The sequence below is a fragment of the Halichoerus grypus genome, chromosome 14 (assembly GCF_964656455.1).
Source record: "Halichoerus grypus chromosome 14, mHalGry1.hap1.1, whole genome shotgun sequence".
Classification (NCBI taxonomy): Eukaryota; Metazoa; Chordata; class Mammalia; order Carnivora; family Phocidae; genus Halichoerus; species Halichoerus grypus.
The window spans coordinates 89,171,005-89,195,027 of record NC_135725.1 but is presented as its reverse complement, the minus strand read 5'-3'; the positions used below and the strand labels follow the sequence as shown (position 1 = coordinate 89,195,027).

Genomic DNA, 24,023 nt, shown 5'->3' with positions numbered 1-24,023 from the left:
CCTGGCTGTAGGCAACCCAGCCGCAGGTGAGCCGGCCCGCCGCACGCAGGCGCAGCGCCCTCCGTCGCCTCGGACTACAACTCCCGCCGCGCCCCGCGCGCTCCCACCGCCCCTCCTCCGCCACGCCGCGCGCCTCCCGGAAGTGGGGCCCCGGGGGGCGTCTCCGACCTTTGCGCGGCGGCGGGAGGGCCGGCTGGTTCGGGGAGGCGGCGGGACCTCGGAGCCCGATGCCCGCCGGCAGAGCCTGGGATGGCTTCGGCTGGAGGCGGCGACTGCGAGGGCGCCGCGCCGGAGGCGGACCGTCCTCACCAGCGGCCCTTCCTGATCGGGGTGAGCGGCGGCACCGCGAGCGGGAAGGTAAGGGGCTGGGCAGCCCGCCGGGGCCTGCGTGCCACCTCGACCCCGGCCCCCTGGGACACGGGGCGGACCGATCCGGCCTCCAGCCGGGGACGACACCCTGGGCTCCTGGCTGCCGAGGCGTCCCCTCCAGGGCGGACGCGGAGGGGCGAGGGACTGCGGCCGTGGTGGGCCGGGGCGGGGCCGGGGTGCAGGCAGGGCGAGGGGCGCTTGCCCTCGGGCTCTCCCCAGCCTCCCCGCTGGCCTCGTTCCTCCGGGCCCCCGGTGCGTGCTGCCCCTCCCGGGGCCCCGCGGCGCTCCCCGAAGGCCAGCCTCACCTGTCGCTGGTCTGCCGGGCGGCCCCTGGGGGCTGGTGGGTCAGCGTCTCCAGAGGCCAGCTCGGTGGCAGGAGGCGCAGGTCCAGGCGGGAATCCTGTTTGTGTATTCCCAGTCCACTGTGTGTGAGAAGATCATGGAGCTGCTGGGCCAGAACGAAGTGGACCACCGGCAGCGCAAGCTGGTCATCCTGAGTCAGGACAGGTTCTACAAGGTCCTGACCCCAGAACAGAAGGCCAAGGCACTGAAGGGACAGTACAATTTCGACCACCCAGGTGCAGCTGAAGACCCTGAGGGGGGTGAGGGAGGAGGACAGACAAGGGGACTGGCTCCAGGGTTGGCGGGCGATGCAGAGAGACCCAGTGGTTCCATGAGATTTCTGAGGTAGCCTGAGCCGGAGCGGGCTGTGGGATTACCTCGGAAAGCCCTTTGCCTCCTTCTCTGCGCCCTGAACGGCCCTGCAGGAGCTGCTGGCTCCCTCGGTTGGAGCCAGTCAGGAAGTCTTTGCTGCGGGGGAGCCTCGGGGACCACTGCTCTGCCAGGGCTGTGCTCATGGAGAAATCCCCCCACCTTCCTGCTGTTTGGGGTCCCCGCCTGCCCTGGGGCAAAGTCCTTGGGAGGCTAGCAGGGGAAGCGGTGGGTAAACAAGAGGGCCGTGTCTGGTCTGGTCTGATCGGGGGGCAGGTGCAAATGGGGTAGACAGATGAGGGGAAAGAGCCAGCCTGCCCTTGCCTGCCACTGCTAGAAGGTTCCACCCTGTGGCTGGCTCCCACGTGGGAAGGAGGGGACACGTGGGAAGAAGGCCTGAGGAGCATCAGTCGGTGGTTATTTCCCAGAAATAGAAGCAGATGCCTAACCCACCTATGTCCCAGTGCTGGCCGATCAGGAGATCCCTGGGGCCAAACTTCTGTGTGGGACAGCAGTCTGCAACTGTAAACTGTAGGGGCAGCCCCTAGTCCACATGTTCCTGGGCGGAGCTGTGGCTGCCCGCCCCCAAGGCAAAGGAAGTTCACTCCCATCCCCAGCGCGAGGACACCTGGATAGTCTTGCCTTCTCTTCCATCCCTGCAGATGCTTTTGATAATGATTTGATGCACAGGACTCTAAAAAACATCGTGGAGGGCAAAACTGTCGAGGTCCCAACCTATGATTTTGTGACCCATTCAAGGTGAGCAAGGTGGTTCCTGGGAGAGGGACCGTGTGCGGGGGGCCAGCTAGCATGTGCCCTGCAGCAGCCTGGCCCTGTTGGTGTCTGGGCACACCCCTGTCCCCTGCTGTGATCTGTCCCCCTCCACGCGGTCCACACCTGGGGACCGGAGCCAACTGTGCTCCGGGCCCCCAGATCCCGTAGCTCCAGCGGGGTCCGTCTCCTGGTCTCGCCTCCCAGGTTAGCAGAGACCACGGTAGTCTACCCTGCAGACGTGGTCCTGTTCGAGGGCATCCTGGTGTTCTATAGCCAGGAGGTCCGGGACATGTTCCACCTGCGCCTCTTTGTGGACACAGACTCTGATGTCAGGCTGTCAAGAAGAGGTAAGGCGGACTCAGGCCTCTCTCTGCCCCTGGCCGAGGGCGGACACGAGTCCTGACCGCCTTGCTCCTCCCGCCTCAGTTCTCCGGGACGTGCACCGCGGGAGGGACCTGGAGCAGATCCTGACCCAGTACACCACCTTCGTCAAACCAGCCTTCGAGGAGTTCTGCCTGCCGGTACCCTTTTTGCTTACTTGGGGACCTCCTTTTCTCCCTTTTCAAGAGGACCCTTGGCACCCTGTGAGAGCCAAATCGTGGAGCAGTGGAGTCTGATTTCTGAACAGAGAAGTTAGCTTATCATACCCCCTCGCAGGGACTCGTTGTCTGCTCTAAAAGCATTGTCTGTGCATATCCCTTCCTCTGCCTGGAAAAGCCCCTCAGCCCCCATGTCCACGCAGCTCCCCTCCTCCCTGCTTCAGGCCTTTCCCCACGGCACCTGCGTGGCCCGCCCAGGGTCACCCCGAGGACCCTCTGCTCCTGGCCGGCCTGCTTTCCGTTCTCCAGGGTGCCTCTGGCTGGCTGAACTCGCTGTGCCTTGCTTGCCGCCCTCGGAATAGGGAGCTGCATGGGGGCAGGGGCTCGTGTCCGTCCCTGGCCCACACCCCGGCCCACACCCCGGCTCACACGGGCGCGGCGCAGGCGCTTGCTGACCCCCCACACCATCTGTTCCTCCAGGCTGTCCTTGGCTGGGACTCGGGGGTCTTGCCCTCCACTTTCCAGCTCTTACAGGATAGGACTTACAGGTGGTTTGAAAGGGAAACTTAACATGTTGCTCCTTAAAAGTAAAATACAGCACAAAGGAAATGGAGCCAGGATCCCCGCTTCTGTTGAGTAGACACGTGAGTGCGATCTGCTGCAGTTGGAAGAGAACTTTTTTTATTTTACATTCATGTTCTCCGAAGCGTCTGGAAAGCGATGAGAAAAGTACATTGATAATTGTACTCTCTCTGTTATTCATGGAAAGAAAGACATCTGGCAGAGCAGGTGGTTTACGGTAAAACTCGGGACACCCAGTCCCACCGGGTGACCCTGTGTGGAGCCTGCGCCCCAGCACTGTCCTTGAACTTCCCGATCCCTTTACGTGCAGCCACACACCGAGTCCGGCCAGGGTGACCGTGTTCCTCCCTCGTCCCTGAAGTACGACCTTCCTCAACTCTCCTGCCCCTCGCCGACCCCTCTCTGCACCCCACCGGCGAGCACCCCCCGTGAAGCCGGCCTGGCCATCTTGTGCTCGTGGCTTCCGTGGGTCCCCACTGCGTGCAGACACAGCTGCCCCAGGATCTGGCCCATGTCCACACGCCCGCCACACGGACTGGTCCGCGGGTCTGTCCCTCAGCTCAGACCGCTTCCTTTTCCTCTCCTCCTGCTTGGCCTGATTGAGGCGTGTCCCCCTCAGCAACATCTGGCTGGGGGCCCCCTCGGCGGCCCTGTTCCTCCTGGTGTCTCTATCCCTGCCCTTACCTGGCAGCGCCGCGCGGGGAGTGTGCCACGGCCCGGCCTGCTCCCTGCTCCGGGCTTCCCGCAGAAAGGGTCCTAGTTCGGGGGAAGAGGGTCACATGTGACGACGGATGCCGCAGGTCACTTGGCTCAGTGAAGTGTTAGCGCAGGGAACTGTTCCCACAGCGGCCTTCCCAGGAAAGCGCAAGCGCATTTCAGAGACACTGGGGGAGAAACACGTGTCTTCTGGCTGCCTCAGCTTCTCCTGCCTCTCGCACTTGCCTAACACTTGAGTCCCGGCCCCCCGTCTGCCACCACACCGGTCCCTGCCACCCCCAGGGCTGCTGTCCCGCCGTGGAGTCTCGTGTCCAACAACCAGAAGTCCCGGCGGGGGGTGGGGGCAGATCATCTGAGATCCTGCTTTTTGCCTTGCAGACCAAGAAGTATGCGGACGTGATAATCCCTCGAGGGGTCGACAACATGGGTAAGAACTGGGCCTGTCGCTGCCCCGACTCCTCACTCCGCCTCCCGGGGCCCTGTCCTGGCGGTTACGCCGAGTGATGAGGGTTTGCCGTCCGCGTCCGCTCATGGCACAGGTCCAAAGAATATTTTAAAAATGTTTAACAGGTTGGACAGCTTAAGTGGACCCCTCCTGTTTGTCAGTTACGGGTCAGTGAGGTTGGAGGAGGAGACTTACGTTGACAGGGACTCGCTCGTTAGCAGGAAGTGTCTTCCCCGGGCTCCTGGTGAACAGAAAGGGCCGCGGACCAGGCTGGGCCGTTTTACTGTGCGCCCTCCCTGACCCGCGGTGTTCTGTCTGCCGAGGCCCGGCGAAGCCTCGGCGGAAGGGCCTGTGTTCTGGCCCCGAGCCGCTGCGGGGTGGGATGGCCCAGGGAGCCGGCAGCAGATGGAGCCTGGCCTCGAGGCGTCCAGGGGGGACCAGACGGGCTGAGTGCACGCTGTCTTTGCCACAGTGGCCATCAACCTGATCGTGCAGCACATCCAGGACATCCTGAGCGGCGACCTCTGCAAGTGGCACCGAGGGTCCAATGGGCGGAGCTACAAGAGGACATTTCCTGAGCCGGGAGACCATCCCGGGGTGCTGACCTCTGGCAAGCGATCGCACTTGGAGTCCAGCAGCAGACCCCACTGAGGAGCGGGGTGCTCAGCCTCCTGGGCAGGACCCCCGACAGACTGAGTTCAGGGTCGGGCCCAGAGATGCCCACCCGCCCCTATGAACACCACCGCTGCTTCCTCTCGGCGCTGTACGGACGGGATGGGATGGGGATCACTGCACCTGTTACACTCAACTGGATGTTGGCACGCCCTCCCGACGTCTGTACCTGCTTCGTCACGTTAGAGGGTTAAAAGTCTGTTACTGAGAAATGCCCCAGAACGTGTGGTGAGCCAGTCACGTCTCTTGGGAACGCGGAGCACGCGGCTGGGTGCGGTGGCCGTCCCAGCATGTGCTTGACAGGAACCCACAGCGAGAGCGACTCTCCCAGGACGACCCAGTTCCCACACACGTGCGACTGAAACAGAGGTTTGAGGAGAGTACGTCCCCTTTCTGCGTGTTACACGTGCGAACGTTCTGTCATTCTCCCGTGAGTGGTGACCCAGTAAGCGAGTCTCGTGCCCCGCCGGTGGGTGCGATCCAGCGCGGCACACCCGCGTGTATGGAGCCACAGAGAGCTTTCCTTCCTCCTGGGCTGTGCGCCAGGGAAGGAGCCCCCGCACGAGCCTTTCCTCAACCAGCAGCGAACACAGGCGGCGGCACCTGCCCGCCCAGGCCGACCCGGGCTCTGCAGCTGGGGCGGGAGGCAGGCTGGCGCGCGCCGTGTCTCCTGGGTCCCGGGCGCCGTGTGGACAGGGCACAGCGCCCGACGCCAGCAGTCTCCTTGCACACACCCAGCATCCCCGGCTGCACGCACGATGCCTGCGACCGGCGGCGTCCTCGTTTGTCTTCCCTCCCACGAGACACTTTGTGTCGAAGTGACGCTTTCCCCTTGCCGCCGGCCATGCCGCACGGGCACCCGCCGTCTCCTGCTATCGGGCCCCGAGTCTATAGTTACACAGCTGGGACCTCACGAGCGCGTAGCCGCGGCTGCTTTCTGATGGCCGTGTGACAGTCTCATCAGCTTACTGTGTCCTTTGGAGAATCAATAAATAACACCAAATACCAGTGCCAACGTGTCCCTGTTTTAATTGTACACAGAGGGCAGATTCGGGACGGGAGTACGTGTGGGTGACACGAGTCTCAGCCTGCTGGGGCTGCTGGCTCGTCTGCCCCCACCGTGTCAGCAGCGGCGAGGGGTCCCGGGGTCTTCGCTGCGGTGACAAGAATCAAGGGCCCGTCATTTGGTCGCTTGTTTGGCGCTGAGGTGATGCAGGCCGGTTCCTCGAGGCCTCACCAGGGACGTGGCTCCCCAGGTCAGCGGGCGCTCGGGAGAGGGGACCAGGGCCTTGGCTGCTTCGTCCCTAACTCACCCCATCACTGCCTGCTCCCCTCCTGCTCCTTCCCCATTGCGAGGCCTGCCCTAGCCGCTCAGCATGTCCTAGTTCGGGGGCCCTCAGGCGCCAGGGGACACTCAGGGCATGTTCTCTATTGCCTGGAAAACACAAACTTGGCTCAAAACAAACTGCTTATCAGCGACTGTCTGAAGAAAAAGCCCAGCAGGCTGGCCAGGCGGCCAAGCTTCAGGCTACTCTGTCAAAGACAAACACGGTTCGAGATGACCGCGCTTCCTGCCCTGACCCCGGCCCAGACGTTCACTGTGTGTGTCCTGCTAGTGTTTTCGGATCAAAATGTCCCAGCTGTCTTTCCAGCGAAGGGCCTTGAGTTCGCTGGGCGAGAGTGACCTGTCCCCGTAGGTGAGCGGGCGCAGCGTGTTGAACACGTGACAGGCGCAGGAGTACCAGGCCACGACCAGGCCGCTGAAGAGGCTCCTCAGAAGCGGGGACCTGCGGGGACCGGAGCACAGGCACGGGGGACGAGGCTCTTCCTCGCCGTCATGAGCACATGGCCCCCTCACACCCTGGCCCAGGCGCCGAACGGGACCCCTCGTGCATCTTCCAGACTCTCCCATCTACACTCTGGCGCCAGGGCAGCGTCCCCACACCCAGCATGATGGGACCACAGCCCTTCTGAGAGGCTGTGCGGCTCCTCCCAAAATACCAGGTCCACACCCTCTGGTCCCGCTTCCAGAACTCGCTCTGGTTCATCTCCACTGCACACCACGCGACCCGGCCCACACCCCTGGCTGTTCTGGAGCCAGAAGCGTCCTTCCCCATCTCCCACACCCACACCTCCCTCGGCACCCCAAGGCCTCACGACGCCCCCAGACCTGGAGCCCCGGGAGGCGTGGCCGCGGAGGCCCTGTACCTGCAGAGGTGGTCGCTGATGTGCTGCAGGACCACGGGCAGCAGGAGGATCTGGAAGGTGAGCGCGGGAAGGTAGTGGTAGAGGAAGAGCGTCTTCTCCATCAGGAAGAAGGGGAGATAGTTCACCGCCCAGCCGCCGGCGCACACAGCCCCGGCCAGCACCCAGCGCAGCCAGGAATCTGGGGGGGGGGGAAGGCCGCCCTGAGCCAGCGCTGCTGACCCGGGCCTCACTTGTAAGGCTCTCCCCCAGTCCCACGAGCTGCTTTCCTCATCTTTAAGGAACACACGCTCTCCCCTTCCCCCACTGCCCGACCCTTGCCGTGATCTCTGGAGAAAGAACGATGTCGCGTGAGAACCTCCTGTAGCCTCCTGCAGGGTCCTCACCATCCCGACCCTCTGAGCCATACCAGCGCCCCCCGGGGGCCCCGACTCCTCCTCCGGGATCAGCAGCAAGTGGGCCGGCCTCCTGGGAGCCCGAGCTCCGAGGGACTGCATCGGGCCCCCGCCCTGCCCACTGGGGTAGCGTCACCGGGAAGAGCGGGACGGTGCCACACTGCTGAGGCCTTCGGGGCCCCCCCCTGCCCTGGGTCTTTATTCGTCTGTTTCAAGGTGGTCCGCAGTGGTTTCTGTTCTGCGAACAGCAGCACCCGAGTAACTGGGCGCCTACTGGCCACTCTGTGCCACCCAGCCACCCCGTGCTCGTCCTGGGGTGAGGGCTTTGCCTGCCTGGTGCCTGCATTTCCCTGGACAAGCGTCTAACCCAATGTGGGAACTCAACGGCAAGACTTCGTCTCTAGGGAGACAAAAAATAGATTTAAGCTCGCTCCCAACAGAAACAAGGAGGTTGCCTTAAGGCACAGGTTCCTGGTGAGGCCAGGCTGTTGCCGGAAGCACCGCAAGCCCTCGTCAGGAGCTGCACTAACCTTCAGGGAGGTCACGGATACTCCTTCGACGTCTAAGCAAGTACCACAAGAAAAGCAGAGCATAGACCAGCGTGGCGAGGCTGGCCGAAGCCCAGATCACGACGTTCCCAAGCAGGTGGATCTGAGCCTGTGAGGGCACAGGGGACCCCGTCAGCCACCAGCCGCGTGCCCGCCAGCCTGCAGCCCAAACGGGCTGGAACCCAGCCCACTGCTCCGGGAAAAGGGCTGAGTAGGGTCCTTGGTTCTACAAACGGAAACGCAACCGGGAGAGGCCGACGTTCTTGCTTTAACGACAGCCACCCGCTGAGGATGAACCTCTCCCCTCACATCCGACGCGCGTACCAGCCCCATGCTGCCCAATCTCATCAGGAAGGGCCCGGACCAAGCTAGGGCTGGGCAGGAGGTGGGGGCTGCTCTTCACGCCAGAGAAGTCTCGAGCAAGCGCTCTGCCTGCGGCCCACGTGAGTGCTTACACTGGTCCTGGGGTGCAGCCAGTAGGCGATGCTGGTGTCCAGGGTGATCCAGTCCAGCGGCGAGGAGCTGTACTTGTGCTCTGAGTCGTCGCTCCTCACCGTCAGCATCCTCCACTGCAAGAAGGCCAGAGGCTGGAGTCGAGCACACAGCCAGACACTGTCCTCGCTCAGGGGCCTGAGGGTCTGGGGTGTCCCCTTCACGTTCATCTGGACCATGCAGCACAGGCGGGGACAGGGACCCCACCCAAGGGCCCCCGTGCCCCTGTCTGCGGGGGGAAGGGATTGAACTTGGTGCTAAGGACACTTTTAGGTTCGGGACCCCGAGTTTCCTGTTCTGACCTCTCTAGGGCTCCATCACGTTGACCTTGGCGCACTCTGACCTGACCTGGGGGACTCCAAGCATATTCTGGCCACGCAGCAAGTCTACACTGCCTGGTTCCTGACCACTCCTGCCCGCAAAGCCACAGGCCCGGGGCTGACCACGTGGCGTCGGCCACTCAGAGCAGACAGAGAGGAACATCCCCTGCTCAGCCAGGTCCCAGTTAAAGCTGACGACGGGAAGGGAACTGCTGTCTGGCGGGGAGCCAGCACCCCCAGGCAGAGCCACGCCACCCCTGCCGGTCACCTGCAGCTCCAAGAACCTGGCCATGAAGCTCAGGTTTCTGCTGACGTCCATCTGTGCGGGTGAGTGCAGCTCGAGCTCCCTCTCCTTCTGCTCCTGGCCTGACAGGACACACGGATCCAAGGGAACACGCGCAGGTCAGGGGGCTCACCACAGAAGCTGTCAGCTTGGAGAAACGCCCACGTCCCGCTTTTCAAACAACCCACAGCGTCGTCGCTCCATCTGGCTTTGCCCACCAGCCGCGATTAGCCCCGGTCAAATCCAGATCTTTCCACTCAGAAAGCTCAGCTTGCACCGCCTTTGGGCGGAACCTCAGAGCACAGCTGGCTCGTCTAGGGCTCGGCTCAGCAGAGCGCGTGGACGGCGTGTCCAGTCCCCGCGTGAAGCAAGAGCGCGTGGCTCGTGAAAGCGGCAGTGACGGAAGCCAAGGGCCTGACTCACTTTTGCCGTATCGGTGCTCCTCCACGTTCCACACCATGCTCTCGTGGTAGCCGCGGGACAGCTTCTCCCCAACGACCTCCAGCTGTCGGAACCCCCAGTCCGGGAGGTGGGCCCCGCTCAGCTAGCGAAACCGGGGGAGACGGGGCGTGATGCGGAGGCCCGGGGCCCCGGCTCACCCCCACCGCCCCCGCCACCCGGTCCCTCTGTCCGCAGCCGGCAAGGGCGGCAGCCGGTCCTCCATGGGCCTGCCACTCAGGATCCAGTCTGAGAAGCTGGAGCCCTCCCCCTTCCATGTGAGGGAAACACGGCAAAGGCTTTCACCGGATGTCCTGCCCGCGAAGAACCCGCTGAGCCCGGAGGGTCCAGTAAACCGATGTCGTGAGCCCCCAGCCAGGACGGGCGAGCCAAACACGGCGCCCCTTTACCTTCAGGACCGCGGAGGTGTTCACGTGCACCAGGCGAACCTCTGACAAGATGGTCTTCCAAACCTCCGTGTCGGATTCTCGGTTTACGATGTCCTGTTAAAAGCAGGTCCTATCGATGATCTCGTTCGTTCCCCAATTTCCTGACATGTCAAGTGAGGACCGGTCACCAAACAACGACACTGTCTGAGACCAGGGACCGAGCTCCGGGGAGCTAACAGGCTGGCGCCCCTGACCTTGTTCCCGACACCCACGCAGCAAGCTGCTGGCTGGGCAGGGGAGCACACCACCCTCCTTCGGAGTCGAGAGGCCTCCGCGCTCGGCCTTCTCTCTCTGGCAAATGCAGAGATGGTCCAGGTGAGGGTTACAGAAGGTCCCTGGGAGGTGTCCTGGGTGGCCCGGCTGATGGTGGGTAACAGAAACACGAACATCGTGAGCGCACTTGGCCTTGTCTTATCGCAGCCCCGCGATGACCCGTGAGGGCGTGTGGCTGTTGGCGGGAGCCAGGAGACCCAAGGGCTCCGAGGGGGAGGCTGGGCCGACAGCCTGTGTCAGCCATCCTCCCTCCTTGCTCCGTGAGCTGCAGTCCCTGGAAATGTGCGCGTGTGGGGGTGAAGATGCCGCCGGCAGGGACAGAGCAGGACGAGGGTCGGCAAGCCGTCAGCAGGGCGGCAGAAGGGCAGCAGGTGGGCCCCTCGGGAGGAGTTCCACCGGGAGAGCTCCCGGGGACGGTGCCTGGGTGGAGAGCACGCCCACCCCACGGCAACAGCGAGGAGAGGGGGGAGAAGCAGAACGGACACGTGCGTGAGCACCGAGGCTGGGGGGGGGTCGCTGCCACATGTGTGCACACGCACACACACGCACACACGTACGCACGCGCACACACATACACACACACACGCACACAGATGCACGCACGCGCACACACACGAAGGCAGCCTTGCAGCCCTTGGCTCTGCGGGGAGGGCCTGCTGGTGGCACTGCACCGAGCACGCCATGCCAGTCACGCCCGCGAGACCAGAATGTGGGGGGGGGGGGGGGGAGACTGGTGCTCCGGGGCAGCCCGGAGAGACCCCAGCCAGGGCGTTAGTGTGCACAGCAGACAAGCTGTATTTGCACACGTCCTTCAACTCACAGCGGCGCAAGGGCCCAGAACACAACTCTCTCTTCCTGCCACCTTTCCCCGTACGCCGTGTGCAGCCCCAGAGAGGGACTTGGGGGGCGGGGCGCAGCATGTGCCCCCCGATGCTCAGAGGCCCGGCTGCCTCAGGAGAGGACCCCTGCAAGGAACCGCCACCCCGGCCGGAGCCGCAGCCGTCCCCAGGGAAGCCCTGTGACCAGGGTGTTCGCTCACGCCAGGCGAGGCTCAAGGACAGAGGCTCCTGTGGCGGAGGGAGGGTGGCCGTGCCCGGCCCCGTGCATTCCCTGGCCTGGTCTCGAGGCTGCAGAGGCCACCAAGTCTGAGGAAGGCTTCACCTGGCAGCCCCGAGAGCCACACGGCAGCACAGAGCACCGACCAACTGCTCCGCAAGCTCGCCCCTCCCGCAGAGGAAGTCTCCGTCCCCCGCGAAAACATCTGGGACTTTTTTTAGGACTAAAAATCACTGATTTTACATCTGAGTCACAGTTATTCTAAAGGGCGGTTTTGAATGTCCCACGTCAGAAAGGACGCATTCCTGGTGGCCATCAAGGGGTTCCCGCCGGGGACTCACCAGTCTCCAGAGGTTCTGGGAGGGCATGGAGATGTTGTAGTCGACGTAGCAGGAGACCTCCTGCGAGTGGGGGCTCAGGGGCGCAGCCACGTCGTGCCTGGAAAACCAAACAGTCCTGTGGAGGGAGCTCCTCACCCTGCCGATCACTACGCCGTGAAGGGAAGAAAACCACTCTCAGAAACAAAGCCGGGGCAGCCTGCAGGAGCACCCGGGCCCCGAGGCGGCGCCAGCTGAGGGCGTGCAGATAAATGAGACACTCAATGGCAGCCGCTCCCCAGGGATCACACCTCTGGGGAAAAGTCACATGATGTGGGGTCTGACGGCCGGCAGTCCACGCCGTGTGGGCATCGCCACTCCGCCACGGACGGCAAAGCTGGTCTCAGGGAGGCGCTTGCTGTCCCAGGAGCAGGACGACGCACCCCGGGCCTTGGATATGGTGGGACCAGGAATGCTGTCGGGGGACAAGGTGCCCTCGGGGATGGCGACCTCAAACATCCAGAAACACCCACCTCCCTCCTTCGCGCGGTTATCACACTTTATCCTACTTTGCGCCGGGCGCTCCGGGGGAGCTGGAGACAGTCCTCACACCCCAGAGAAGGCAGGCCTTCACATGCACGGACAAGAGTGCCAGGCTGTGGGGCGCTACCAATAAAACCAAGACAGCAGGGAGCGCCCGGGAAAGGCTTTGAGGAGGCGACATTTCAGCTGACACGTGACTACAGCGAGTGGGCCACGGGGGGATGTGAGTCCAACAACATTCCAGGCAGACGGAGCAGGTGTAAAGGCCCTAAGGACGCTGCACTTGGTTGTCTGGGGACAGCAGGGAGGCCAGGGGGACCGCAGTGGAGCTCACCAGGGGTCACCAGGGGCAGGATCCCAAGGGACTGGGGAAGTGGAGACGTTATTCTGAGTGTGACGGCCACACGGTGAGAGTCGCTGGAGGGCTTCTGGCCAAGAAGCGAGACCAGGCCAGTAGACGGTGTGTGCTCACAGGGCGCGGCTGTGGGGGGGTGGGGTGGGGCAGGAAGGCAGGAGGTCGGGGCACCGGCCCTACCAGCACAGGGATCAGGCCTGGACTGGGTCATGGCAGGAGCAGAAGGAAGAAAGAGAAGCAGCCAGGGTGGCGGCTGAGCAAACGGCTCTTTGCAGGGAGAAGCAGGCCAGAGCCCAGGAGCCTGCAGTGTGGCTTTTGGGGGGAAGCGGGGACTCGAGGCACAATTTGGGAGGCATGAGGAGCCACGAGATGACCCAAGAAGCTGGGTGGAGGTCGGAAGAGAAGAGGCCAGGCACATCAGTTTGCAGAGACTGCTCAGGTCAAGTCAGACAAGGGCCAAGCACCGACACACACGGACCCTTGCGGACCCTACGTAGCCGGGACTTCAATCCTTCTTGAATTCACACGCACTTTAAGCCATTTAACTCTATGGAAGAGCCCACACTTCATTCTGTGTGGGAAGCCCTCCCTAACTTGTCTTTCAAAGCTCCCCCGCCCACGACCTCCCGCTGCGGGGTCCGGGGCGGCCCCGGGGTTGCGGGCTACCCCGCTAAGGCTCCGTTTCCCTCCCGCCCCTCCCTGCGCTGCTGTCACTGGGGGGCCCCTCCCAACACCGAGCGCAGGCTACAGTGTGGTGCGGGTCCACCCCGAGGGAGCCACAGCCAGCCGTGGGGACAGTGGGCGGGCTTTGCTCGGCACAGAGAACCCCCGGCGGACACCCCGAGAGGAGCGGAGAGGGCCGAGGGCGGGCACTCACGTGTTGAGGAAGCGGGTGGTCATGCCATGCACCAGCTGCACCACGTCCCCGTGCCGCACGGGCCTCGGGGGGTTACTCACCACCAGCTGATGCCTGCGGAGACAGAGGGCCGGCCGGCTGGACACGGGGCCTCCTGGGCCCACGCACGCGCACCGAGGGCCCACAGGGTGGTGGCGAGCGTGGGGGAGCAGCCAGACCTGGGCTGCCGCCTCACGCGGCTGCACAAGTGCCAAACCCAGCAGCCGCCCGCAGTTGTGACATGACGGGTACAGGGAAGCCGACACGCCCGGGACGGAAGGACGGCGGCCAAGGCAGCCTCCCCGAGGAGCTGACATTCGGGTTTTAAGAAGGAGCCAACTGGGTAGGATCGGTCCAGCCTGGTGACAGCACAGGGTGGGTGCTGTGAGCGGCCGGCCAGCCGCAGGGCGGGAAGGAGGCCGGGAGCTGCAGGCCACCGCCAGGGGTCTGGATGGCACTGGATGGCACTGGAGGGGCAACAGAAGCTAGGGTTTCAGCACGACTGTGACCTGCCATGGACATTTTAAAAGACACGCAGAGCTGCGGAAACTGGAGCGGGAGGAGAGTGTTGGGGGAGGTGGCAGGGGGTAGAGATGGGGGCCAGGATGGTTCGAGACCTCCTTTGCAGGTGGAGGCCACAGACGGGCTGCCAGACCAGACGGGGGAGGGGGACAAGGGAGTCCTCCGTCCGTGAGGCCTGAGCAAGGGACTCCCTCGGGGGGTGCAGGGAGCGCTGGTAGAGAAGAGTTTGTGGAGCACCCGGGGGAGATACGGGGTGGGCAGTTCCCTGAGGAAGCGTCCAACCCCGTCCGCGGGCTCATCAGCACGGAGCTGCTCTCGAAGCTTCGAGGGAGGAAGCGTCCACGGAGAGGGGGCCACGAGGCCAGCCCCACTCTGGAGTCCCAGGACCCGCACGCACCTCCCGGGATCCTTCACGATCCACCAGTTGTTGACATCTTTGAAGGGGTAACAGGTCACCTGCTGCTGGTGTGAGCTGCCGCGGCCGTTCTCGTATCTGCATGAAGGAACCAACACAACAACGCGTCGGCCAGGGGCTGCAATCAGCCGTTCTCTCGGGGTTCCTGCAAACACCACCCGGCAAGGTGTCCGGGTGAAAACAAGGTGCAAGTGTGGGTCTCGAGGGGCTGGAGGACGTGCCCAGCGTGCGAGTGATGCAGCAGACATGGGAGAGCCCGGGCCCTCTGCTCCCCAAGACCCTCTGTTTCATACACAGAAATGACAAGATCCGTTGATAATCAGAATCTGAGAGCTCCACGGCTTTCTCAGAAATTTCATTTACGGCGAAAGCTGGTGACAGCAAAAATGTGAAAAACCCGAACATGTTATGCCCTTCTATTTACATGGTCGCTTTCCTTACATCACGGGGTAGGTGCTCTGGTGGGAGTGAAGCCAGCAGGGCACGGGTTTGCCAAAGACATTCTTCAGGGTGACCTGCGAGCCGTAGGCCACCTCCAGGGGCTGGCCCTGCGTGATCCGAGCGAGCCCTCCCTAAGACAAAAGCAAAAGGTGGCACATGAGAAACAGAGCCTCTCAACAGCCACACCTCCATGGGGTGTGTGTGTGTATTCGGGGTGGTGGCGGTCATTATCATGTCACAGAACTGGCTATGAGAACACGGGACCTACTCCTCACGGGTTATGTCATGTAATCCTAACACAGGGGACTCGACGCTGCCTCCAGGGCCAGGCACTCTCCTGTCCTTCCATACCCCCCTCACTTAGCTGCCACACGCATCTTCTGAGAAAGGCAACCCTGTCCATTTGAAAGGTGAGACTCTCTCAAATAAATAAATAAATCTTTAAAGAAAAAAGAATGGGGCGCCGGGGTGGCTCAGTGGGTTAAGTGTCCGACTCGGGTTTCGGCTCAGGTCATGATCTCAGGGTCCTGGGATCGAGCCTCAAGATGGGCTCTGCACTCAGTGAGAAGTCTGCTGGAGCTTCTCCCTCTCCCTCTGTCCCTGCTCGTGTTCTCTCTCTCTAATAAATAAATCTTTTTTTAAGACTTTATTTGACAGAGAGAGACACAGCGAGAGCAGGAACACAAGCAGTGGGAGTGGGAGAGGGAGAAGCAGGCTTCCCGTGGAGCAGGGAGCCCGATGCGGGGCTCGGTCCCAGGACCCTGGGATCATGACCCGAGCCGAAGGCAGACGCTTAACTGCTGAGCCACCCAGGCGCCCCTCAAATAAATAAATCTTAAAAAAAAAAAAGGGTGAGAAGACTAGCACTTGGATGAGCTAAGAAACTCGCCCAAACATGCATGCCTAGCTGTGAGCAGAGCCGGCACTCAAGAACGGGTCCCATCTGACTCTCCTGTCCTCACCACCACAATCGGTACGTTTTACATTCTCTGCAAAGTCAGTAGGAATGAATGCCAGACTAGAGCGTGTGCACCTGTCCCGAGTCTGTAGGACTTCACCATGTCCTCAGGCAGGTCACACTGAAGAGCTGACCCCTTCGTCTATTTCCACACCATCCGCACACGCAGAATTTCTTTAGAAATACTAAAGCAGATTCTTTACGTCTTGATCTGGTTTTCCCCCTAACACTTGACAGTGTTTACATAAAAAAACTCTGAGTCTAGGGGCGCCTGGGTGGCTCAGTTGGTTAAGCCTCTGCCTTCGGCTCAGGTCATGATCTCAGGGTCCTGGGATGGAGTCCTGCATCAGGCTCCTTGCTCAGTGGGGAGCCTCCTTCTCCCTCTCCCTCTGCCACTCCCCCTGCTTGTGCTCTGTCTCTCTCTCAAATAAATAAACAAAATCTTAAAAAGAAAAGAAAAGAAAACGCTGAGTCTAGTCTGTCTCCTCTCTGAGGCGGCCGTGGCGCCCCTCCTTACCTCCAGGCTGGCTTGGAAAGCACTGGACATGATCTGATCGTGGGGCCCGGAGCGGTAGACCAGAATCAAGTGGACGTAGAAGAACAGCAAGTACATGAGGGCCGGGACGACCAGCAGTGCTGCCGCTCGGGCAAGCAGGTGACAGAGCACACGGACCTGCCGCAAGATGGACAGGTCACGTCCCGCCGCTCGGGGAGATGCACCTGCTCCAAACAGGCAGGCCCCGAGGAAGTGGCCAGCGGAGCTCTGGGCTCCCCGTGGCCACTGGCGGGAGGCTCACTCATGAAGGCCCGTCTTCTGGAGAAGGCTTTCTCCCCAGACACTCGTGTCACACCGACCTCCGCCCACCCCGGGGACGGCCGCTCGCCCCGCTCCACGGCGGCACCTACGTGTGACAGAGTCCGGTCTCCGATCAGGTGCCAGGCATGGACGCCGGCGACTGCGAGCACCAGCAGGTACGTGCAAACACCCACGTATTTGACACTGAAAAGACCCGAGGAGAAATCGTTACAACGAGGCACAGAATGAGGAGGATGCCAAGGCTGTCTGAGACCCGTGGACCAGACTCACCCCATCGCGCAGGAACAGGCCACTCCCGTCAGCGTCAGCCAAAACCACCAGCTCAGAGAGAAGGGCCTGGGGTCAAAGCAGAAGAGCAAAGCTGGGCACGGTTCACGAAACATCGCCCAAGAAGGCGCACTCCTCAGACCTCTCGGGGTCGGCTGGCCGTCCCGTCCCAAGCTTCAAGACGAGAAAAATGAACCGTCTGCCAAATCTCAGTCCCAGCAGAATTTTTTTCTTTTTGGCCAGAACATTTTCCCAGTTAGTTTAAATTATATAAAAATGAGGGGCGCCTGGCTGGCTCAGTCGGTGAAGTGTCTGCCTTCAGCTCAGGTCATGATCCCAGGGTCCTGGGCTTGAGTCCCGCATCGGGCTCCCTGCTCCGTGGGGAGCCTCTGCCTCTGACCCTCCCCCTGCTCATGCGCTCTCTTGTTCACTCTGCCCTCTCTCAAATAAACCATCTTAAAAAAATTTTTTTAAATTATATGAAAATGAGAATGTATTTGTCAAGTCAGGAGCCAAGGGCCAGTCTAAATGATGAAAGACAGTCCACAAGCAGCTTCCCCAAATGAAAAGGCATCAGACCTTCTCAGGTCAACAAACCACCCAGACTCTTCTCTCTCATTAACTAGGAAGGACGTGTCCCCTTCTGCATACCTCTGTTTTTGGGAGTTGGAGAACTTCAGGTAGGAGAGCACAGCCAACAGGTTAAAAAATATTAACACTGACTCCAAAAGCATGAGCCTTGACTGAGTGATGAGAGCATTCTCTGTTAGAAAGAGGACACGTAAGTCAGCTGCCAGGGAGCAGGGGCAAACGTAAGGAGATGGGAGCACCCACAGAAAGGACACCCTCTAAATGCCACAGAACGTGGCCACAGGAGGTTCAGGATTGGGTGGCTGGAAGGGGACAGGCTCCAGAACGGCGAAGGTGAGTTCTTAGGTGTGAATCACGCCTAGCAAGACCTGTGTGACCCTGGGCAAGTCACCGAACCTTTCTGAGTCTTTATCTTTCTCATTGGCAGAAGGAATACCAACTCCGTGGTACATGGATGTATTCAGCTGCACAAGTCTGACCACACGGTCCCGCCACCCCACACCCTGGGAGGAGGGCGACTGACTCCCAGAGTTAAATCTGGACAAAGTGGGCACACTTCCTTCCATCCTGGGAGTAGGAGACCCTGCAGGGGGCACATCTACGAAACCCACGAGCTCTCCTGGGCCGCACACTGGGACATATCCAAGGCCCGCGCTGGGTTCTTCCCTGTGTGACACCGAAGCAGGTGGAGGCCTGGGTCTCACCGATAAGCATCAGCAGAGCGGCCCCCGTGGCGGTGCAATGAGAAAAGCCGAGCTCCAGCAGGATCTGGTAGGCCATGGGCACCAGAAGGGCCCCGGTGAGGGCCGGCAGCAGGCGCAAAGACCACACGGGCACGTTGCTGCTGTATTCTGGAAAAGCAACCACAGCAGAGCTGAGCACACGGTGCACGCACCATCTTCCTGCACTGCAGGTGTGTTTTCAAACACAGTGTCGTGTTCACAGACCCTAAAATACAAGTTTGCAAAACTAGGGACCATGTCAGGAACGGAGTGCATACGCTGCAGATAAAAGCTGTGACATTGGCCGTGCGCAAAGCCTAGCTCTCATCAAGCGCAGAAACAATGCCTAATGATTCTGAAAGTAGTTAGTGCTTTACTTATTTATAAATCTACCCCATCTTTTCCCAAAAACATTTGAGGCAACAGACAAAACTTATATGTACAAAAGATAACTGCGATCAGACGCCAAGTACAGACTGTGTCATGTGTACCGAAAACCAAGGACAAAATAAGGACTGTGATTAAGCGCTAAGATGTCTACCAGACCTTTCAAAAGCCTTCCACTTGTACCGAATTTATCATGCCCTGGACAAATTAATAAACCATGTTGTTAATCCCTATGAAAGCCGATCCCTCTCCATCCTAACATGTGCAATGTCACAAGGGACGTGAAAATGACCTTTTACCTGCTCCAATTCTGTTCCACAAAAAGTTACCATCGAATCCTCCTAAATAACCTGAAACAGAAGACGAGTCAGTAACTATCCCGCGCAGCCAAGAGTTGGGGGAGTGCCAAATGGTTGCAGCAATAAGGAACCAATGATAATCAGACATGGTTTCTGCCCTCAAGATATTTCACTTACGAGTTTTATTATCTTTTAAATAAATTGCCACAATTTTATTTATTTACTTATTTATTTAGGCGTTGCAAATAAGATTTATTAATTTATTTTTAAGTAATCTTTACGCCCAACGTGGGGCTTGAGCTCACAACCCCAAGATCAAGAGTCATGCTCCACCGACTGAGCCAGCCGGACACCCCTCACTTATAAGTTTAAAGGGCTACTTCTCTTACTAATGAATCCTACCTCCTAAGGCCAGCAGCATGTGGCCAAATGGTGGCCCACTGCCGTCCAGAAAGAAGATCCGCTTCATGTAGAAAGAGATGTACTGCCCATAATATACTTCATCGAAACTGAAAAGCAAACCCGCATGATATTCAACTAGAAATCTTCACCAAACACAGGTTATCAGGGTAAACGTTAACCTGTTTCCAAACAAGGTGAGAGAGTGCTCAGCCTTGGTCAGGGCTTCTGCCGCAACTGTACCGCATCCCCAAATATTAAGACAGGTGCACAGCATCATCCATCCACAAGGACAGGAGGGAAAACTCACCAAGAACAGCCACACACTCAGGATGTTTGCCCAACACAGACTCTATTTACCCTCCCCAGTTTCATTTAGGGACGTGCTAGCAGGCAGCCTACTGAGAGGCCTCAGAGACCTGAGGCTACGTCTGTGACTAAGGGTCAGAATCACACCTGGTAACCAGGTGCAGGGCTAACAGGGAGATGTGCAGAAACCAACGGCAACAAATGTTTTCAGACAATCAGGGACATTCAAAGATCCTGTCAAAACTGCTGTCAATTTCTTAGGCATGATAACGTTAAATCAGTTTTTGTTTTTAAGAGTTCTCATCTTTCAGAAATATACCAAATTACTTAAACATGCTGCTTATTATGACTTGCCTCAAAAAAAATCCACTGAAGCTGAGTGATGAATACATTGGTTGGGGAGGGGGTTGTTAAACTATTCTCCCTCCTTTTGTGTACGTTTAATGTGTTCCACAGTGAAAAGTTAAACTTTTTTGTTCTTTTTTGAACACACGTATTAACCAGATAGTGAACGGCCCTGTAATACCACCAGCAGTCCTCTCTCCTTAGAATGAAGAACGCACTCAAAGGTCAATGGCGACTCACTTCCAAATCCATCAATCCTCCACCCTCCACCCTTGATTTTAAATGGTTACCTACAGCTGTTACCTGTTTCAGGGGCCAGATTTCACCTGCTAGAGAACTACAGGGCAAGATGTGAGAGGTGGACTCAGCATGTGCTGTCCTGGGGGACAAACTGGCCTCTCCTCTGCCCAAAACACCCATCACCGAGTTCCACTCTCTCACTTCTGCTGTTCAGAAGGGCACCTTCTGTCACCAACACATGAACAAATTACAATTCTTTCCGATTCGCCCTGAGTGGGGTTGTCTGGCTTACACCACAGCCCTTGGATAGGCAAGCTGCCACAGGCGGCTCAGTAAGCCCACTGCAGTCAGAACCACAACATTCAAATTGATGTCAGCTGTCACCACCACGGGGCGCTTAAAAAATCCCAACATCTTGCAGAGCAGCAGGTCCTTGAGGATGCCCTGGAGAAGAAGGGAGGAGATGGCATCAATAAATAAGCAGCAACCCTGAAGGCTCACAGATACGAGGAAAAGCACTGCAACCCCCCTGGCTCTCAGGTGCACCACGAAGAACCGTGCGTTAGGGACAGGTCGTTGAGAGAAAGTCAGGAGGACACCAGGAGTCAACTAAGGTGAGAATTCGGGGACCTCAGGACTGAATATTCACTCACTCAACAAGTCACTCCACGAACACCAGCTGAGCACTTCCCGGAGAGGAGCTGCTTATTAGGGAAGAGCGCGGACCTCGCCAACCTCGCCCTTCTGGGCCTCAGAAGGCTCCCCATCCCCTAAGCGCCCCCTTTCTCACCCTGAGGGTGCATCTGTACCCAGGCGCCCCCGTTTCCTCCCCGAGGCGTCATCTTCCCTTGAGTTCCACTTGTCTTAAGGCTGCATCTACGCTAAGCGCCCTTTCTCGCACCAAAGCTGCATCTGGCCTTCGGCGGCCTCTTCTCGGCAGAGACCTCATGGGTCCTGGGAGGCCCCCACTGCTCTTCCAGGCATTCCCTTTCTCCCTCAGGCTGCACCCCCTCCTCTCCCAAGGCTGCACCTGCCGTGGCACCCCTCTCTCCCCGGGCGCACCTGCCCTCGGCCCCGCCCCCTGTCGGGCCTGACGCCGACGCCCCCGCCCCAGCTCGTCCGCAAGCCGCGCACGCGCGTCCCGCGCAGACTCCCCGGGGTCTCATCTGGGCGCTCGTCCCTGGCGCGCCAAACGTACTCTCGGTTCGTCGAGTTCCCGCAGAGGTGCTCCCCGCGTCCGGCCCTGCCTCGGATCTGCCTGCGGGGGTGCGGGGGGCAGCGACCGTTAGGGGTTCTCGTCGCGCGCGGGGGCGAGACCGCTCGGCACTCGGCGCCGCCCACGCACTTCCTACTCGACGCTCGACTCGCCGTGCCTGCGGAGCCCTTCGCGGGAGCGGCGCGCGTGCGCCCTGGGCCAGAGCACCGCGCGTGCGCCGCAAGGGCTCTCCGGGCCTGGAGCGGCGCGGAGACCCTCCTCTGTAGTAACGTCGTTAACGGCTTTAGTATTCCAGGAACCCCGTGCCCACTGAACGCTCCGGTGTCTTTTTTTAAAAAAACAAGACAGTCGGGCCTTAACCATGTGCATCTCGGTGCGGTCCGGCGAGCACCTCGCGTGCGGGTGTCTGCCCGGAGCCCGCGAGTGCGCACGTGCGCCGGGAGGGCGGGCAGGGTCAGTGCTGCCGCCGCTTTGGCGGGCCTCTTCTCGGCAGAGACCTCATGGGTCCTGGAAGGCCCCCACTGCTCTTCCAGGCATTCCCTTTCTCCCTCAGGCTGCACCCCCTCCTCTCCAAGGCTGCACCTGCTGGGGCGCCCCTCTCTCCCCGGGCGCACCTGCCCTCGGCCCCGCCCCTTGTCGGGCCGGATGCCGATGCCCCGCCCCAGCTCGTCCGCAAGCCGCGCACGCGCGTCCCGCGCAGACTCCGGGGTCTCATCTTCCCCGGGCTCCGCCCTCCCCGGCCGCCGCTCTCCCGCCCCACCTCCCCTCGGGCTCCCGCGCCCCCCGCCTCCGCTCCCCCGCACCCCACTGGACCCCCGCACCCCTGGCGTCCCCGCCCACCGCTCCCCAGGGTCCCTTGGGCCCCTGCACTCCCCGCCGCCACTCTTCCGTCCTCCCCAGGCGTCCCGGGCCGCCCCGCGGGGCCTGTCCGAGCCTGCCCTGCAGGAGACACAGCGCCTTTGGCCAGGAGAACGGCGGGGCGGGACGTTTAACGGACGGGACCACCACCCTTCTTCCCAGTCTCCCTCTTCCTGTCCTTTCGTGTACGTGTGTGTTCATCTCATGGATGGGTACTGCAGGGTTAAGAACTACAATTACGGTTCTTCACTGTGCAAGAATTTTTCCCCCGCGAACGTTGGTCAAGCCAGCGTTAGAAGACACCGGTTAAGAATGTAGGGTTACTTCTGACTTACCCATGCCTCGCTCAAGGCTGTGGAGAAGGGAGCGAGCTGGGGCTCATCCTGCCTGAGGCCGGGGGCTCCCTGGGCCCCGGGAGGAGTGGGGCTGGCTGGCTCCTGGTGAAGTTCCGTGAACCACCCGTGCCCAGGGGCAGTGAATCCAGGGAACGGGCGTGGCCACTAGAGCTGAGACAGCCCGGACAGCCCGTGCCCAGGTCCCAATTCTTTAAAGTCAAGAGGCGCAGAAGGAATCTGCAGGGAGTCTTTCCTCATGCAAAGTGTTCTACGTGGGGATGATCTGTAAGTTTCCTATATTCTTTTTTTTTTTTTTTTTTTTAAAGATTTTATTTATTTATTTGAGAGAGAGAGAGAGCGCAAGAGGGGGTAGGGTTAGAGGGAGAAGCAGACTCCCCGCCGAGCAGGGAGCCCGATGTGGGACTCGATCCCGGGACTCCGGGATCATGACCTGAGCCGAAGGCAGTCGCTTAACCAACTGAGCCACCCAGGCGCCCAGTTTCCTATATTCTTAACTGCTGCCAGGCCACTGTGTTAAGTGACCTGTTTGAATCCACACTACCCCCAGGAGGTAGGTACTGTTAAATCGACATTTTACAGTTGAAATTGTGACTCCAAGGGGTGGAGTGTCCTTCCAAGTCATGCAGGTAGGGTGGGTGGGGGCAGAACGGAGCATCACCGCTGGGACTCAAATCCAAGCTCTTGATCCCTCACTTCCCCAAGCCTGGAGTGCTCATCTTTCCTACCCGAAAGCGCAGCATAATCTTCTCCCAGCAATAGAAAAGGGTCACTAAGAAGTGGCGAAAAAACCCCAAAAAACAACAAAAACGTGACAAAGCAGGGCGCCTAGCTGGCTCAGTTTGGTAGAGCATGCAACTCTTGATCTTGGGGTCATGAGCTTACTTCAAAATTAAAAAATAATAAGCCATGACAAATCAGATGCTTTCTCCTCTGACCCGCCCACTCCTCAGGGGAAGTAGGGGGAGGGCAAAGGGCAGGCAGATGTCCTGCACACCTTCATATCACCCACCAGGGGAAAGGACCAGCACTAATGCTCACCCATTTGGAAGATGCACCCTATCTATAGGTTTCAATCCCTTCTCTCCCCCACCTTGCTTTTAAAGCATTTCAGCCAAGTCACTCCCGATTTCCACATAAGCTGTCCATAAAAACTCTTCCATCTCTCTCATCAAATGACCACAGAAAGTCGAGGGACACACAGCCTGAGAAAGCATGTTCAGCTTTAGGGCTTTTTCTTTTTCTTTTTTTTAAATTTTTTTATTTAAATAAGGAGAATTCTTTCATATGGAAAGAGCTAGTACAATCACATATTTGAAAGGAGAAACAATAGGTACTGATCCGGAGGGAAGGGCAAAGGGTGCGTGTACCACCATGGCCTGCTGAATCCATGATTCCATTTCCCATCCAAGGCAAAAGCTTCCCAGAAAATATATAAACAAGCTGCACATTACACCTTTAGCCATCGTCTGCCCTTTCAAATATCTGGTCTACATGAAAAGACAA

The 24,023-nt window shown here is 59.8% G+C and overlaps 2 protein-coding genes across 19 annotated transcripts; one reads left to right on the top strand and one right to left on the bottom strand.

Annotated features, from left to right (window-relative positions):
- The first annotated feature begins 108 nt into the window (after positions 1-108).
- UCK1 (uridine-cytidine kinase 1) lies at positions 109-5,820 on the top strand. 3 transcript variants are annotated; one of them, XM_036072566.2, is made up of 7 exons: positions 113-330; positions 788-947; positions 1,743-1,839; positions 2,059-2,201; positions 2,281-2,375; positions 4,071-4,119; positions 4,610-5,820. In XM_036072566.2, exons 1-7 carry the CDS (start codon positions 250-252, stop codon positions 4,786-4,788), a joined length of 804 nt encoding a protein of 267 aa, XP_035928459.1. In that variant the 5' UTR covers positions 113-249; the 3' UTR covers positions 4,789-5,820. The 3 variants fall into 3 exon arrangements, with proteins under 3 accessions (XP_035928460.1, XP_035928459.1, XP_035928458.1); XM_036072565.2 differs by having other exon boundaries at positions 114-357; XM_036072567.2 differs by lacking the exon at positions 2,281-2,375 and having other exon boundaries at positions 109-357.
- On the bottom strand, positions 5,813-22,625 carry POMT1 (protein O-mannosyltransferase 1). Of its 16 annotated transcripts, none has more exons than XM_078061923.1 (20): positions 22,500-22,625; positions 20,383-20,534; positions 19,200-19,306; positions 18,798-18,848; positions 18,094-18,240; positions 17,450-17,561; positions 16,802-16,867; positions 16,621-16,714; positions 16,232-16,387; positions 14,757-14,887; positions 14,298-14,393; positions 13,361-13,453; positions 11,610-11,706; positions 9,901-9,993; positions 9,476-9,596; positions 9,038-9,135; positions 8,413-8,526; positions 7,940-8,066; positions 7,018-7,231; positions 5,813-6,596 (listed from the first exon to the last, which is right to left on the bottom strand). In XM_078061923.1, the coding sequence occupies exons 2-20, from the start codon at positions 20,502-20,504 to the stop codon at positions 6,422-6,424; spliced, it is 2,214 nt and encodes a 737-aa protein (XP_077918049.1). In that variant the 5' UTR covers positions 20,505-20,534; positions 22,500-22,625; the 3' UTR covers positions 5,813-6,421. The 16 variants fall into 16 exon arrangements, with proteins under 16 accessions (XP_077918049.1, XP_035928451.1, XP_077918040.1 ...); XM_036072558.2 differs by having other exon boundaries at positions 7,018-7,195; positions 22,500-22,624; XM_078061914.1 differs by lacking the exon at positions 22,500-22,625 and adding an exon at positions 21,289-21,429.
- Positions 22,626-24,023: the final 1,398 nt, after the last annotated feature.